The sequence below is a fragment of the Scomber scombrus genome, chromosome 7 (assembly GCF_963691925.1).
Source record: "Scomber scombrus chromosome 7, fScoSco1.1, whole genome shotgun sequence".
Taxonomy (NCBI): domain Eukaryota; kingdom Metazoa; phylum Chordata; class Actinopteri; order Scombriformes; family Scombridae; genus Scomber; species Scomber scombrus.
The window spans coordinates 18279702-18296269 of record NC_084976.1 but is presented as its reverse complement, the minus strand read 5'-3'; the positions used below and the strand labels follow the sequence as shown (position 1 = coordinate 18296269).

The window sequence follows — 16568 nt, the reverse complement described above, 5'->3', positions numbered from 1 at the left end:
AACCACAATTCTTCTATTTAATATACAGATGTTTTCATGGTTTTACATTTCAAACAATCACTTCATCTTAATGTTTGTCCTACAGTTTTGAGTGTGTTTTAATAAATTTAAAACTGTTGAAAAAAGATATCTTGTACTCTGTTTATTCTTGCATGCTGATGCGTGCAGTAAAAACAAAAAACAATCTATTCAGATTTTATTCCGCTTCAAAATGAAACAATGCAGTTGTTATATATACTATAAAACAGCCATACTTGTCAGCATTCATACACAAAAAGTAAAGGAAAAACACTATGTTCTGTAGGTTTTGATGCTCGTACATCTGACTCTCAGCTTGTGGATGTGGCGGTGGAGTTGACGTAAGATTCTAGCAGAAAGATGGTTTCATCGACCTGGTTCTCTGCTGAATCTAACCTGGAGGGAAATAGGAGAAAAGAACAAGAACAAAGGGAGGCAGTCAGAATAGGAACACCACTGGATCAGGTATCTGACTCATCTCCTGTAGAAAAGGGAATTGCAGGTTTATTTTGTCTACTTACTTGTTGATGTGAAGCCGTAAAGACTCCAGCTGTTGCTTTTCAGGAGCAGTGATCATCTCCTCAACCTCAGTCAGCTGTTCTGGCTCGGCTCCGCTGGCCTGCAGAGATGCCAGGATTGCCTCTATTCGCTGGGATTTCTCAAGCAGACGCCTGTCAGTCAAACATAAAACCATTAACCCATCATCAGTGACACAGTGTCCGAGTAAAGCCACAGTCAGAGCTAAATGAGCCTTATGAATTCTGCCTGTGTGGTGAGGCCAAAAGCAGGGGGGTAGGAAATAGTGTGGGTGAGGTGGTAAATGTGTGGCTAGCAGGCTAACAACAGTTGTAAATTAAACAATGTTTTATCAAACATTTTGATATCATTAACCTCTGTCTGTCACAAGTAGCATCCCCCCTCCTCTGCTGCAGGATTATTTAAGTATTACATTATGAAAGAAGAATATAAACAAGCAATATTCAATGAATGAGAGATTACTCGCACCCGTCTCTTTAAGTAGCTGGTTATCAGAGAGTCTCACAATTTCATGTGTTAAAGTTATATCACCTCTTTCAAAGTGAATGAGGTGGACTTAAAGCAACTATGACACTCAGCTCCACATAGAATTGAATAGGAAGCAAAATCCAGTCGGACTGCAGTGGTCAATGTGCAAGTTAATCAATGATCATGTGAAATGATCTTGCTCGTAGGCCAAGAGTCACACAGAATTACTAATGACAGACTCACTTGCTGTTACTGGACTCAAATAGGCGTCTCTCGATGAGGTTTGCTACAGTCTGCAGAAGAAAAAAAAACACAAACAAGACATCAGTGAAGGCACACAGCAGAAGGAACAGAGCATGATTATGCCAATTGCACTCTTCATCCATGCAGGTTAATTGTTTCACCTTGAAGCTGTTCTGAAGCAGCATTCTTGCAGTAGGGAGCTGGTTGACGGTGTAAAGATAGAAGGTACGAGAGGGAGCGTAGTCTGGAGTCTTTGGGATTTCCTGTAGAGAAGGTAGATAATGGCAGTTCAAGAAAGTGAGTGGGTAATTTAAAGATGAAGAAATCGGGCTGCTCCTGTTAAGTTTGATGACTCAAGCCATCTCGGAGTCCCCATTCAAACTGTCAAATTTACATTTTTTATCAGTGAAATTGCCAAATGGTCACTTTTATTAAATTAACCCTGTGTCATTGTCAACAGAGCAACACAGAATAAAAAAATAGGCCGCAATTTTTCACAGGTCTAGTTTTTAAAAAATAACTAATTAACTTAGTGCATCCTAAAGATGTGTGCCAAACAATTTACAAAGTAGATTTTTGGACCTGACTTTTCCTAGTACTCCAGGCATTCATTCATGTTCACACTTAATGAAAACTGGCTTGGCGAGAAATTTGCTTTCGTTAATGTAATTCCATCACAGTGATCAGTCTGTCCTCTTCTTTTTGTCAAATTTGCATTGTTAACCCTGTAAGGACCAACCTTAAAAAATTATATACATCACATGTAGCTGTACTAAAAAAAATCTTAGACCAGAATTTAATAACTGAATAAATTATTTCTGGTGGCAGTACTTCAAACTCTACCTGTAACAGTATTTAAAGCTTTATCTGTATCTTATCAGTTAAACTGGTAAGTTTATCAGTGTAACTGATCCTGGGCTTTGCAGCGGTTTGTTGCATGAGACAGAACCAAGTTCTGAATGTTTTGGGGGACACTTATTGCATTGTTGAGGGACAGGTGAGAATGATCCTGAATGAGCAGATGTAAGTGTTCAGGGGGATGCTTGTATTTATTTGAATAGAGAGCATAACAAGCTAGCAGTACTTCTAAGCAGTGCTGTGTGAATTAGGTGGAATGTCTAAATAGGATTAGGATTAATTTGCAGTGAAATGATTTATCCAAGAAAATACGTAGCTCTCTACCCTGAACACTTGGTCCACCACTCTATCTATTCTTTCAGGTTATCTACTATGATATAAAACTTATATGTATTATTTAGACTGTTTTTTTTTTTTCTTTCTTTTACCATTTCAGAGTGTGACCAGCAGAGAGAGGTCTAATATACAGTGTACGGGATGTGATTGTTGCCATTCAAAATGGACGGAGTGATTTTGAGATGGAATCAGACAACACTGAGGCGAGTGGTGAAGAGGCTGATGAAGATGCTGTAGAATTGGATAAAGAAAACCAACAACCCACTGACTGCCCAGGTGGTGATTAAGTGGACATTGAGCCCCAAACAAACAAACAGACCATGCCAAGGTGTCGCTGACTGTAAAAGGATTGTATCAGTCCCAATACAGATAATGCCATTTCCCTCCATGCACCACTGGAGAACTTCTAGAAGATTGTGTCAGAAGACATGATTTAGGCTCTAACAAAAAACACAAATGAGTACAGCTTCCAAAAGACTGGAACTTCTATAAACACCAACACAAAAAAATATTGAGAAAGTGATTTGCATGTACCTGAAGATGGACTTAATGCAAATTTCTGGAGTATGTCTATGGGAGATAGACATACAGTACCCCTGTTTCTAATGTGATACCACGCAACAGATTCCAATCTCTGTTGACATTTTACATTTTGTAAAAAACGTAACTGTGTTGGAGACGGAAAAGAAAGACAAACTCTGGAAACCGTGGCTTGATTCATTCAGAGAGAAATGCCTGCAGGTGGTACAACTCTGTGGACGACATGATGAGTTCTATTTTGTTCTGTTTTTTTGTAATTTATAGTTATTTTATAGTTATTACATCACTTTGACAACTGTTTGAAAACCATATTTGGCGTATCATTGCAAAAAATGTGTTAATATATATATATATATATATATATATATATATATATATATATATATATATATATATATGTTCTGTATATATAAGATTATCAGCTGATTTATTGATATTGGCATTTTTGTACTACCTAATATTGAAATTGGCCCCAAAAAAACAGTATTGGTCAGGCCCTACTAAAGTGCTTTGTGTAAGAATCTTTACATGTCAAGCATTTACCTGTAGCTGGACCAGGTTCTGTGAGAGCAGTGTGTAGAGCATATCTTTGGCCTCCTTGGCTGGAATCATGGCAAAATCCTCCACCTGCTTCTGCTCCAGGTGACGTTTCCTTAGCAACAGACGGAAGATGCGCGCAGACCGGGATCCAAATCTGTCCAATTCAAAACAAACAAACTTATAATAAGTTTGTGATGATAAGGCATTCATATGTAAACAGAATTAAAACACAAACTCACCTCTCTTGTACCACAGACTCAAGCGTGGCCCGTGCTAGATTGGCCAGTGCTCTGTTCAGATCTGAGACGTGAGTTAAGAAAAGCATCCATGCATCGTGTTTCATGAGATAAATGGCACAAACCAGTGCATTGGTTATTTTTTCTCAGGAGGACTGTCTAAATTTGAATAAAAGATACTGACAACGTACATCCCTCCTCCGCTTTCACCAGCCTTCCCCACAAACTCCATCTAAGAAATGAAATGGGCAAGAAGATATAAAAAATGACTGAGGATAAAATTTAAGAATTTCTTGAAGAAGAGGCTTTGCAGAGGTCGTACCGGGTCATCCACCAGCAGAGTGAGGTACTGGTCTAAGATGGGTCTGGGGATGTTGTAGGTGGCTGGGAGGGACTTGAAGATCTCATTGGCTGAGAGAGGCTTTGTGCAGGTGGCTGTGGGCAAGGTCGTCACCTCACTCATCCTCAGCATAGTCCTCACTATCTCACTGCTAGTCTAGTGTTGTACAGACGAAAGACATTGTAAAAATAATCAATCATTATAATCATACACCATCATAATATCAACTGTCCCTGTTGTAGAAAAGAGGCAAAGTAGGTTAAAGTTACGTATGACTCCTTTGATTGTAACATTTTTCTGCTATCCCACATTAACTGGGGGTTAATCAGACTTTTGATATTGGGCTATAAACTGTGAATTTGTTCCTGGCACTATAACTGAAGCACCACACAACTTAAATTGTACTTGTTGACATGCAAGACAAACTTAATCATTCCTAAAACATTTGAAGCCTGTGTTTAGCTGACCTGGTCCAGTTTGTTGGCTACGGCACCGATGATGGCCTGGTCTCTGAAGTGGAGATGGAACCTTTCAAAATTCACCTGCCAGTAAATCCCCTCATCACCATGATTCTGAGCGAAAGAAAAGCAGAGGGTACATGAGAGACAGTCAGAAAGATGGCCGGTCACACAAAAGATGTGGAAATATCATGTTAGGATGTAACAGAAAAACAATGTGTAACTAAGTTGGTTAAAACACCCACTTCTGTATCTAACTTTGGCCTCTTTGCATTCCTTTGGTCTTCTCCATCCTCAGTGGAGAGTTGGCGTTTGCCTCGCCCTATGAGAGTCACATGAGGCACCTTGTAGCAGTCGGGGAAGCTCTCTGGTGTGGGCAGGGTGGTGCTAACAGGGGCAGCAGGAGTACCAGGGGTAGCGGGAGTCGCTGGGGTAGCAGTGTCTGTTTTTGCTGCTGCTGCTGCCATTGGAGGGCAGCGCTGAAGAAAATGGGTCTCCACCAGTTTGGAAAAGGCAGAGGTCACTTCATTGTAATCCATACTGCGTCCCTCTGAAACAAAAAAGACAAAGAGAAAGCAGCTGCTGTTAAAATGCTTTTACAAAAAGTGACATCCATCTTTAACAATCTGCACAAATCAGACGTAAACCCACAAAGTCAAAGTAAGTATTTAAAAAATGTCTTCAGTTACAGTTCCTCTAATGGCCACTCAATGCTAACTAAAAAAGAAACTCCAACTGTGATGAAGTCAAAGAAAAATAGTATAACTTTTCCACTGAAATACAAAAGTAAAAAACATTTTCTCACACATCTTGGGATTTGTTTGTTTGGCTGAGTCAGTCATAATGATTGACACTTGCTCATCTGCTCTGCCTTGTCCCCCCCCCCCAAAAAAAAATGTCATCCCTTTTGAGCAAATGTGGATTTTCTTGCACTAGTAAGTGGTAAACCCAGATTCAGTTTTAAAATTCTACGATTAATACAGACACTGACCCTCCATGTTCTGTGTGAGCCGGTCAGCAACAGTCTTCACAGTACCGCTCATGGTCATGTGACCTCTCTGCAGTAACTCCTCTATGATTAGCTCTCCGGTGTCACCGTATAGGGTTTTGGCAGTGTAGATGTAACGTGGGTAACGCAGAATTCGTAGAATCAGATCAGGGCAAGTCCGATACTCTGTGGGGCTTCCAGGTCCTCTGCGGCCTGATCTGAACACACAGACGCCATGTTGCACGAGCACACACAGGGACTTTTTTATCTGGAGGAGGGAGCGCAAGAGTTGCTTCATCATCATGACTTCTTATATGCACACAAAAATCACTAATCAGTTTAAGGCAGAAAATCAGATTAAACATTTTAATCACATTTTCCTGTACCAACCTCCAACAAGAATCTTTATCTCTAACTTCTATGCACCTTTTAAACAAAAATCAACCATGCAGAACATATTATTCCAGGTTTATTCTCTCTTGCACTGTATAACTCGTTAATCACAAACTTATGAGTTCGTCTAGCAACTTGACTGTCCAACATGGTGATCAAAGAAGCATTTCTGTGGTGTGAAGTAGCTGTAAACACAATAACAAGCCTAGAAATAGTAAGTGTAGGAAAGGTACCAGGTCCAGCGAGAGGCCAGTCTCATGTATGATGGTTCTTAAATTCTGTGCTCCATTTTTGACCAGATGCGTTCCTACTTTCTCCACCACCTCTCCAAAGTGCTCCCGCAGCAGAAGACCACACAGACGCACCTCCTGAGCAGTCATCTGCATAAAAAAGGAGAGAGGAACACACAGGTAATGCAAGGTCTCACATCTGTACTCACTATATTTACAATATTTACATTTGTCTGTCTCTCCTTGATTCATATATTTGTAATCTTTAAAGTAGTGTCTGTATACTGATGTATATATATATTGTGTAAATTATTCAAGTATCAATATTTGGTACGCTCACTTCTAACATCTAAGGAAAATCATGCAACATCATAATACCTGATCAATATCCACCTGACTTGCACTAATGTACAGTGTACTATTGCATATTAACATAACTAAACTCTGTATATTCAGCAAACAGTATATTATAGTTGGGCTATATCTCTATTCTATAGTTAGTTATTCTGTTTTATATATTTGAGTTAGTCTATTGAGTTATTGTGTTTATTTCTTTTACCTACCTTATTGTTTTTGTATGTCTAGTGGCTTTTATTTCAAAAACAACTAACATGTTATCTATCTATTCATCCATCCATCATAATACAACACAAAGTGATAATCAGAAGGCCACACAGAGATAAGACTAGACGTGAATTAGTTTTTGTATTCTGATTTCTGGGGGCTGCTGTAGCACAAATTTCTCTCTGGGATCAATAAAGGAGGCTACTCTATCTATCTATCTATCTATCTGTCATAATACCAGGGTTGGGAAGGTTACTTTGGAAGTGTAATAGGTTACAGATTGCTAGTTACCCTATTTAAAATGTAATAAGTACTGTAACTATGTCAATTACTTAATCAAAGTAATGTAATGTATTACATTTGATTAGTTTTTGATTAGTTTAACCTGTTAGGGTAAGTGTACCCATTACGCCGACCAAAATCTAAGTTCAGGAGTTTTTCATGGATACTGACATGATTTATAAGGGAGATAATTTCTTATAAAGCAAGATTGATCTGTCATCTGAAAATGTATTCATTAGTTCATGTAGATTTTGGAATATAAAATAAAGATATTTTATGAAAAAAGTCAAAAGTCTGGCATGGGATTAATTGGTACTGTGGCACCATTTAATGGTAATAAGACCATGGATGGATTTCAAAGAATTATAAACAGCAATATATATATTCAGTAACATGTTATATGTTAAATATTAAAAAGTGAGGAAAAACCCCCCTTCCTGAGCAAAATCTTAAAGGTGTGACTTCATATGTAACCCCCTTTGTAATCGTCAATATTTTCATAAGTAACTGTAATTTAACTGATTAGAGTTACATTTATTTTGTGATTAAATTGAATAACGCTGTTACATGTAACTACTTACTCCCCAACACTGCATAATACAGCATGAAGTGATAATAAGAAGGTTACATAGAGATAAGACTAGACATGAATTAATTTTTGTGTCAAGTGGATGCTGTAACACTTTAATTTCCCTATGGGACTAATAAATGATCCATCAGTCATAATACAACATGAAGTGTCATCAGGAGGCTACACAGAAATAAGTCTGCACCCAAACACACACAAAATGTCCCCAACAGTTCTTGTTTACATTATTATAACAACAGTAAGATTCCTTTGACTTTAGTATTAGTGATCACATTATTCTGCTCAAACAGCTGAAACACTCTCTAACTGAAAACTCACTATCACATGATCATAAAAGTTTACTATGTAACCATTTTAACAAACCTTTCCGACACACAAGCTCCTGGCCACGGACGATCCTTGGAGACTAAACACATGCGACGGCTGCTCGTTGACAACACAGAGAGCACTTCCGGCCGTGCTCGCTGGGGTTTGGCCGTGCCGCGGTGCATGTCGGGCCGGAGGCGGACAGCTGTCTCCGGTTTGTGGAGGACCGACGTCAGTGTTTGTGCTGGTCGGTTCAGGGGAAGATGGCGGAGGCTGCGGCTGTTCCCCCGCATCGGTTTTTCTGTCATTGTTGTAAGGGAGAAGTAAACCCCAAACTCCCGGTAAGGCAGCTGTGGTTTTCTCCCTGAATTTATCGCACTTTCTTGTATAATCCGCTCGGTTGTCAAGTCCAGCTTTCTCCAGAAACACCGTGTGTTGCTACAGCTAAACCCGAGCTAGCCTGCTAGCAGCTAGCAGCGTTTGTTGTTGTAAATTCAGTGAATAAAACTCGAATAAAACTTTAGACAGCAGAACCAAATGTCAGCAGGGGTTGTCAGGCTTCCAGTGTTTAAGACAGTATAGTCAGAGCACTGTGATTTCAGCTCTGCTTTGACAGCTTCAGATGTTTTTTTGTGTGTGTGCACAATACAACACAAACAGAGGAAGAGGACTTGACAATTAATGTTATAGACACTTCACATTAGTCGTTGAATGCAACTTTGACTTTACTTTTTTTCCCAGTTTTTTTTTTCTGATAACAGACTTTTGACACGACGAGTTGGGGATTTTTCTTTTGGGGACATTAACATCTTATTTTTAGTTTCAGTTTTGAAGTCAAGCGAGTGGAGTGACACTCAGGCACTCCTACCAACAACAGGATGCGTTCAATACATATTTTACACTAAAATAGTTCAGGGTGTTCTTCCATTTACACTCACTTGCTAGTTTATTAGGTAAGATTTGATCAAACTAACGCACTCCTTTAATATAACAGCCCTGCTATAAATCATGATCATCATGAGGGCTGTAATATTCAGGTTTTTGTTGAAACTGTAGTAGAGAGGTGCTGATTCAGCTTTATGGTTGTTTAATATGATGTAGTTTGTTATGGTGCAGTTGAAATGCAATTTGCTATACTGACAGAGTAAAGCTGAAACATTTGTGGATCAACCAAAATGTATATCAAGTTCACTTTAATTGATAGAAATTGGGTGATTAAAATATATCCAATAAACTGGCAACTGGGTGTATATTGTGTTGTTTATTTCCCTAGCAGCTATCGTGTCAGTAAGTTAGTCCACACGATTATCTCGTAGTTTGATTCAACTCGTCGTTTCCTTATTTTTATGGTATGGCAGAGGGTAATTCCAGCCTGCCTAGTCACCGACTCTAAACTGGTTCGCTTGTCTCAGGCACACACTCAGTCCTGTGGCATGTCTTCACAGAGCCAACTGACTGCAACACCCGAGTTTATTATCACCCCACTCTACGACAGCGTATCCCGAGGACCATGTCTCAGTCACGTATCCATTTATACAACAGATAACTTTCTATGAGTGAATGACACATTACTTGTACAATCTTGCATGAGCACACAGTTCTGCTGATGGGGTGATTTCAGGTCTCAAAAACTCTTCACCTGAGCTTTTGCAGAGCTGTCAAAACGGCACGTGTATTTGTACATGATATTATTTTGTTTTCTGTTTATAAAAGCATGTGGCAAACTCAAAATAGCGAAGAAAGAAAAACCCCAACTGTTTTTCTAACCTACTTTTTCATTAATCCTGTTTGTATAGATTATTATTAAATGCTGATTTCTGGCCCTGAAGTTAAAAACCATTCTACTCAGTGGTTTTTGAAACCTTCGACATTTAGCTCCTGGGTGACATTCATAAAACACTAGCCGTCACACAGATCTGACGGCTATTATCAGTTGTAAAGACAAACAGGCCCAGTGCTCTCTTGTAGACCGAGCCAGTCAGCACAATGTCTGCACCAGGTTATGAGTTATTTGTAGGGCTGAGGCAACATGACAGAAATCATAATATTGATAAGAATATTTTTCTGATATCTTTATATCACAATATGGCAAATACAGTGTATTCAAAATTACCTCACTTCTGCCAACCTCCATGGTTTGATTCTGGCTTTGGACTTTGTTTGTTGCATGTCTCCCAATGTTTCCTGTCTCTCTACACCGTCAGCTGTCAAAAAGAGACAACAAATAATCAGAATCAGAAACAGGTTTATTGCCAAATAGATTTTCACATACAAGGAATTTGCTTCAGTCTGATTATGAATAATAATAAACATAGCATGAGGGGGAAAAAAAGGCAAGTACTGAAAAATACAAGAAACATAAGTGACAAATTAACAGTAGAAGATATGAGAAAGTTTTTTAAAGAATAAGTATGTGTCTGGTTTTTTTTTTTTTTAAATAATAGCGCTGTGCAGTTTTTTGCAGTAATGTGTAAAATATTATCTGGGAATGTGTAAAAGTTCACAGTATGAAGCATAAGAATATGTGAAATACAGAATATGTGCATTATTGTAAGACATAAGTTAAATGTGCTCTCATGCAATAATGTACATGTGGTGTCAGTGGGGGTCAGGACAACAATCAGTGTCAGTGGGGGTCCCGGGCCTTGTTGATGTGGCCAGCTGCATTCGGGAGAAACTGTTCTTGTGCCATTACGTTTTGGTCCTGATGGACTGCAGCATAATTCTGAAGGGGGTCGGTTTGAAGAGTCTATGTCCAGGGTCGGAGGGGTTGGCCACAATCTTTCCTGCCTACTTCAGGGCTCTGGAGGGATGGCAGGTTGCAGCTCATCAGCCACTCAGCAGAGCGAATGATGCATTGCACTCTGCCCTCAACCTTTGGCAGTGTACCAGATGGTGATAGAGGAAGTGAGGATGGACCATCAATGATGTTCAGCTCCCACTTGAGGTCCTGGGTGATGATGGTACTCAGGTGGAAGGACTCCACAGTGTCACCTAGGGATGATGGTGTTATAGGTGGAGCTGAAATCCATAAACAGCATCCTGGCATCAGTTCTTGCAGTGTCCAGGTGCTGGAGGATGTAGTGGAGGGCCAGGTTTACTGCACTGACCACAGACATGTTGGCTCTTTAACTGCAGGGGGGTCCAGGAGTGGATCCATGATGGTTCAAGTTGGGTCTCCACAGGACACTCAAAGGACTTCTTTACCACAGAGGTCGTGGTGATGGGTCTGCAGTCATTGAGTCCTGTGGACCTTCATTTTTTGGGGACAGGGATGATGGTGGAGGCTGGTGCGTGGCATGTCTCCAGTGATGTGCTAAAAAAGTCTGAACATGGCAGACAGCTGATCAGCACAGGGCTTCATGGTAGAGGGAGATACAGAGTCTAGTCCAGCTCGCTTACTGTGGTTCTGTGTCTTGAACAACCTGTTAATATCCCTGTCAATATTCCTGTCCAAGATGGATAAGATTGTTATTGTGGTAGGGGAGTAGGGGTCTCTGAGGTGGGCAGTCCAGTCTGGAGCTTGTGGATGGAGTCACAGGGGATGGTGTTAGGACTGTCAAATCGAAAAGTTCAATTCAATTAGGTCATTGACCAGGAACAACTGTTAAAGTTTCTCAGAGTACCATCGTTCATCATCTCTCACCACCTTAAATAAACCTCTATTTAGACTCTTTAACGTGGTCCTTGTCCCTTCCCTGAAACATTTCCTCCTTTTCCAACCTGAGCTCTCTGAGTTTAAGCTGCAAACCAGGGCTGTCGTTGTGGTAACCAACCCTGGTGCATGATGGTACACAGCTGACCTCACTGAAACTGGTGTATGACATCACAGCCTCTGTGTGTTCATCCATACTGTTGGTAGCAGTCCTGAACAAATCCCAGTCAGTACAGTCCAAGCACACACAAAGATCCTACATAGCTAATATTAAAAACCATAATGCATTTTGTTTCTTTTCATTTCAATTGGTAACTCAATAAAATCACATAACAACAATACAATTCAGTCATTCAATTGAATTTTTTTTTATTTGAAACTGCTTTAATCATCATTTTAGTCATTTTTCAATCAAAACTGCCCAATACTTTTAGTTCCAGTGTCTCCCATGTGAAAATATGCTGCTTTTCTCTGCTTTTTATGATTGTCAACTGACTATTTTGGGTTATAATGCTACATATAATACATGGACATTACAGTGCTCCCATTCTTATTAATCAAAATTGTCTTTGTCCTTTCTTTTTCTAGGAGTACATCTGTCCAAGATGTGATTCGGGGTTTATAGAGGAAGTAACAGAAGACTCTAGGTAAGGGGGCGTGTCTTTCTGTAGGTCTCACATCTCTACACAACATGAGATGTTATGGCCTGTTAGTGTTAGTCTGGAACAAATGCAGATACATGGACTGTTAAATGTTCTCTTGTGCTTATTTACTAGAACCTGTACCTCGTAGTTACACCATGCAGTTTTGTCTCAGTCTAAACATTTAACCTGAACATGTGCAGGGGGTTTAGTACACATTGCTAATAATGTGTCTTTTGTCCCCTTGTGCGCTGTTTCCCTCAGTCTCCTAGAGGGTGGCGCTAACGGGATAGATGACACAGCCACACAGTTTGCAGAGGTACGAGTTCATCTGAGGGGGTTTTGGGAGTAGAGGGAGGTGTTGGGGAGGGGGAGAGATTGATTGTAATCATTGTCTGTGTTTTCATTTGTCTTCTTCTTTTCCTTCTTTTGTCTCCATTCACCTTTCCTTTGGTCATTCATTTCCTTTTTGCTTGCTGGCTCCTCTCTTCTCCCATTAACTTTTCTTATTGTATCATTATGCTGCTTTCTTTTCCTTTCCATACCCCCACTGTCCAAAACTCCCACTTCTTCAACCCCTTACCCATCCCATTCCATCATGTCTGTAGCTATGGCACCTGCTGTTACTGGAGCGGCCGTTTACAATAGACAGCGACAACCCTGACTCAGACTCCCAGCTCCCTAGAGGGCGCCTGGGAGGTCTCAGTGACCTCGGAGGGTTGGGAGGTGGACCAATCGGGGGCTCAGTCCCAGCAGGTCTAGGGGGACCCATCGGGGGTCTACTAGGAGCTGGGGAACACTGGGGACCAGGACGTCCCCCTCGCCTGCACAGCCAGAGGAGATACCGGTCCAGAGGCAGCACTAGGCCCGACCGCTCGCCCGCTGTCGAAGGGTGAGTAACTGACTGGTTCAACCTCACCCACTCATCCATCCGTCTTCCTCACTGGCTGTTTGGCTCTCTTCTCTTCCTTAAATACTCCCACTTATAGTAATGACAGTGCTATTTAAACACTCACATTTTCTTGTTTTTGGTAATCACATAAACTATACCTATCAAACTATTTCCGCTCTCTTTTTTTCTGTGTCTCAGCATTGTACAACAGTTTCTTGCCGGTCTCTTCGCTAATTCTGGAGTCCCCGGCTCACCTCCCCTCTCATGGTAAGACAGTGTCACAGTGTTTGAATTGAAGCATCTATGTTCAAATGAATTTACTTTTTATTAACTTGTAGTGTCTGTGTCTCTTTCAGGACGGGAATGCTGCATTCAAACCCAGGGGATTACGCCTGGGGGCAGGGAGGGTTAGACGCAGTGATAACACAGGTAAACCAAACTTACTTTAACTACATACTAACTTTGTTTTCTTGTCACCTTTTAATTTCTCTTCAGTTTACAAATGTGTGTGTGTGTTTAGTTACTAGGTCAGTTGGAGAACACAGGACCTCCTCCAGCAGAGAAAGAGAGGATCTCTTCTCTTCCAACTGTTAATATCTCTCAGGAACAAGCAGGTCAGACACTCCACATTTCTAATTTTTCTCACTCTGACTCACCATGTTTTTCTTGTCCTTTAACTACTAATGCAACATTTCTGCGGACATGGTTTGAGTTGTCCTCTATTTGTAATAACTTAGCTCAGCACCCACCTTTGGTTTGAACATTTGTTCCTAAATCTAAGTTTGTCGGTAAAGTCATAACCACGTTCTTAGTATAACTAGCGGCTAATTTTAAAATAGTAATTAAGATGTTTGGGATGAAATGTCCATTAACCTTGAGAGCAGGTTGGACTATATATTACTTTTAAGATGATGTCTTTTTGCATGCTGGTCTTTTACCTCCCCCATTTTCTTCCAAGCCTTCTTTGAATCTGTTTTTTCTCCACTTCCTCTTCTGTGTGTGCTGTTCTGCTTTACCACATTGCTGCAGCTGTGTGGTTATGGTTATGCAGCCCAGTATTTGCAGGGCTGTTTATTGCTGACTTATCTAAATAATTAACAGGCCTTCAGGTGTCAAAAAATATATAATTTGTTCTGGTGTTTTCAGTCATTACCGAAACCATGCTTAGTATCCTTATTACTGATTGAATATCCTGGTAAGAAATGTACTACATAGTTATAACTTTCAGTACAAGACACTCTCAGGTTATTATAGTGGCTGATGATTACTACTGAAAAGCATGAGGGTACTGATATTGGGTAAGTTATAAATTCACATTTCTCTGGTGTGTCCTGCAGACTGCTGTATGGAATGTCCGGTGTGCAAAGAGGACTTTGTGGTGGGAGAGCCTGTCAGACAGCTACCCTGTAACCACTTCTTTCATTCAGACTGTATAATACCATGGCTGGAAATGGTGAGTGAGAACAAAGGAGGCAGAACATCTCAGACTACACTCGAGAGATGACTCTTTAATGACAGGTAGTCATGTGTATGAGTTATGCACCTTACTCATGAAGGTATTAAAGGAGACACATCATGCTTTCTGTGATTTTCTGTTGTTTTACCACTATATTTTTATATTATTACTATATTGGATGTCTATGTTGAACACTTTCACATGTTCAAAACTTAAGGTGAGCATATGTAGAAATGCTGCCTGGAAGTCAAAAGCCTTAGCTTCACCCTGCTCTGAACGCTTTGTTCACAGAGTTTCTATGTGGATGATGTGTTCCCTTTAGGAACTTACAGGAACTTGAACACATGCTTTAGTTCTCTGGTAATCGCTACGGTAATGGTAGGATAACACCACTGTTTTAGAATTGTGGAAGCTTGTGTTTAATGAATGTCTAACAGAGTAAAGCTGTCACATTAACTTAAACCAACAACATATTGTTTAATGCTAAATCAGGGTTTGTGTGCCCACGCTGCAGCTGCCCTACTATTCCAGTCATTAAACATTAGCAGTAAGGAAGCTTAGCTGACATTTATTTGACTGTCCAGATAGAAAAATCATTGCATTCAAAGTCAAAGAACCACAGCATCATGAAAAATAGGACTAGAATAAGAATGAATTAAAACTAAGAAGTCAGACACTTGTGAGAAAACTGTTCAAAGCTTATGTTGTCTCCATTTTGTCCACAGCATGACACATGTCCAGTGTGTAGGAAGAGTTTGAATGGAGAAGACAGCAGCAGCCAGCCCCCGTCAGAGTCCCCCACCCTCTCCATGGACCCTCGCACACAGGAGAGATGGTCCTTCTGAGACGCCCACCTGTCTCATCCCACTGTTCTCCTCGCCCACATCCAATGACACACAGAGAAGACAAAACGCTTCTCACTTTCCTCTGTTGCAGTCATAATCATCTCAGTTAGATTTTTTTTTGTATTTTTATTTTCTGTTTTAATGCCTTTCTCCTGATCCATTTACACAGACACCCATACAGACGTCTTTTTTTTTTTGCCTAATAACAAACCAGCCTCCATTGATGATCAAGCCCATGTCTTCTCAACTTCCATCTCTCAAGCCAACTCTTTTTCCATCTTTTCTGGAAATGCACTGCTGCAATACACTATTGTGGAGAAATGCCAGACTTTATATCATGTACGTTCCCTCTTCACTTGCCCGATGATTCGCTGAAACCTGCAACTGAGCCCTGTAGGGGTTACTTTCACTCTTAGCATTTACAGGGGCTGAATGTGAAAACATGAACACCTTAATATAAGAGCCCTGCAATAAATGTAATATTTATGAAGGGTGTAATGGTCATTTTTTGTTGAGATTGTGTCAGATAGATTTTGATTGATCTCTAAGGTTATTTATTATAGTGGCATTTACATTGGATTACACTGTAATGGGTGTTCATGGTATTGCATCCACCCTCTGTAGTGTACTTCAATTAAAGAATGCAATTGAGTATTTTATAGGAATAATGTTGAGTTGCTGCTGTTTAATGGTCACCTATGAGGGCTGTGACATCACATGAAAGCAAGGGATTCCCTACATTTTTCGGGTCTCATCTGCATCTCAAAAAATATTAAATGTTGCACCAGTAAGGGAAAATTCAAATCTTCTGAGCTCGGCCCATTATCTAACGCTTTAGATTTCATTGTACTCCTCTTGGTGTATATATTATAGACAGATGACATCCCTGTGTCATTTTATTCCTCTGTTGATGACTTGTATTTTGTTTCACATTTTTATCACTTTTTTTAATGTAAATAATTTTAGTCCAACAACTTATGGTTTGCAAAGGAAAAAAATGAGAATGGAGACAAATGTGAAATACCTGGTTATGAAACTGTATATTATATATATGAAAAAAATGTCTATGATGTATTAATAAATTGACAAAAAAACTTAAGTTTAATTCTCATTGTTATGTTACACTCTGTGCACACACAAAACATACAGTGAC

The 16568-nt window shown here is 40.0% G+C and overlaps 2 protein-coding genes across 2 annotated transcripts; one reads left to right on the top strand and one right to left on the bottom strand.

The window, feature by feature from the left end:
* Positions 1-183: 183 nt before the first annotated feature.
* polr3c (polymerase (RNA) III (DNA directed) polypeptide C) lies at positions 184-8036 on the bottom strand. The gene is made up of 13 exons (XM_062423391.1): positions 7984-8036; positions 6189-6335; positions 5566-5830; positions 4820-5124; positions 4584-4688; positions 4099-4272; positions 3957-4008; positions 3780-3840; positions 3544-3694; positions 1428-1529; positions 1267-1316; positions 540-689; positions 184-414 (listed from the first exon to the last, which is right to left on the bottom strand). The coding sequence occupies exons 2-13, from the start codon at positions 6333-6335 to the stop codon at positions 330-332; spliced, it is 1647 nt and encodes a 548-aa protein (XP_062279375.1). The 5' UTR covers positions 7984-8036; the 3' UTR covers positions 184-329.
* Positions 8037-8109: 73 nt separating this feature from the next.
* rnf115a (ring finger protein 115a) lies at positions 8110-16505 on the top strand. The gene is given in 10 exon segments (XM_062423400.1): positions 8110-8175; positions 8178-8267; positions 12170-12228; positions 12487-12541; positions 12831-13114; positions 13313-13381; positions 13471-13543; positions 13635-13728; positions 14452-14567; positions 15296-16505. Coding segments are annotated over 10 exon segments (1026 nt in total). The 3' UTR covers positions 15416-16505.
* Positions 16506-16568: the final 63 nt, after the last annotated feature.

Excerpts from the sequence above, each read along its gene's own strand:
- polr3c (XM_062423391.1), bottom strand. The coding sequence starts at position 6,335 with ATGACTGCTCAGGAGGTGCGTCTGTGTGGTCTTCTGCTGCGGGAGCAC. Across the intron at positions 4,009-4,098 it reads CTCTGCTGGTGGATGACCCG|ATGGAGTTTGTGGGGAAGGC; the intron begins GTACGACCTCTG and ends TTCATTTCTTAG. Across the intron at positions 3,695-3,779 it reads GAGTCTGTGGTACAAGAGAG|ATTTGGATCCCGGTCTGCGC; the intron begins GTGAGTTTGTGT and ends TGAATTGGACAG.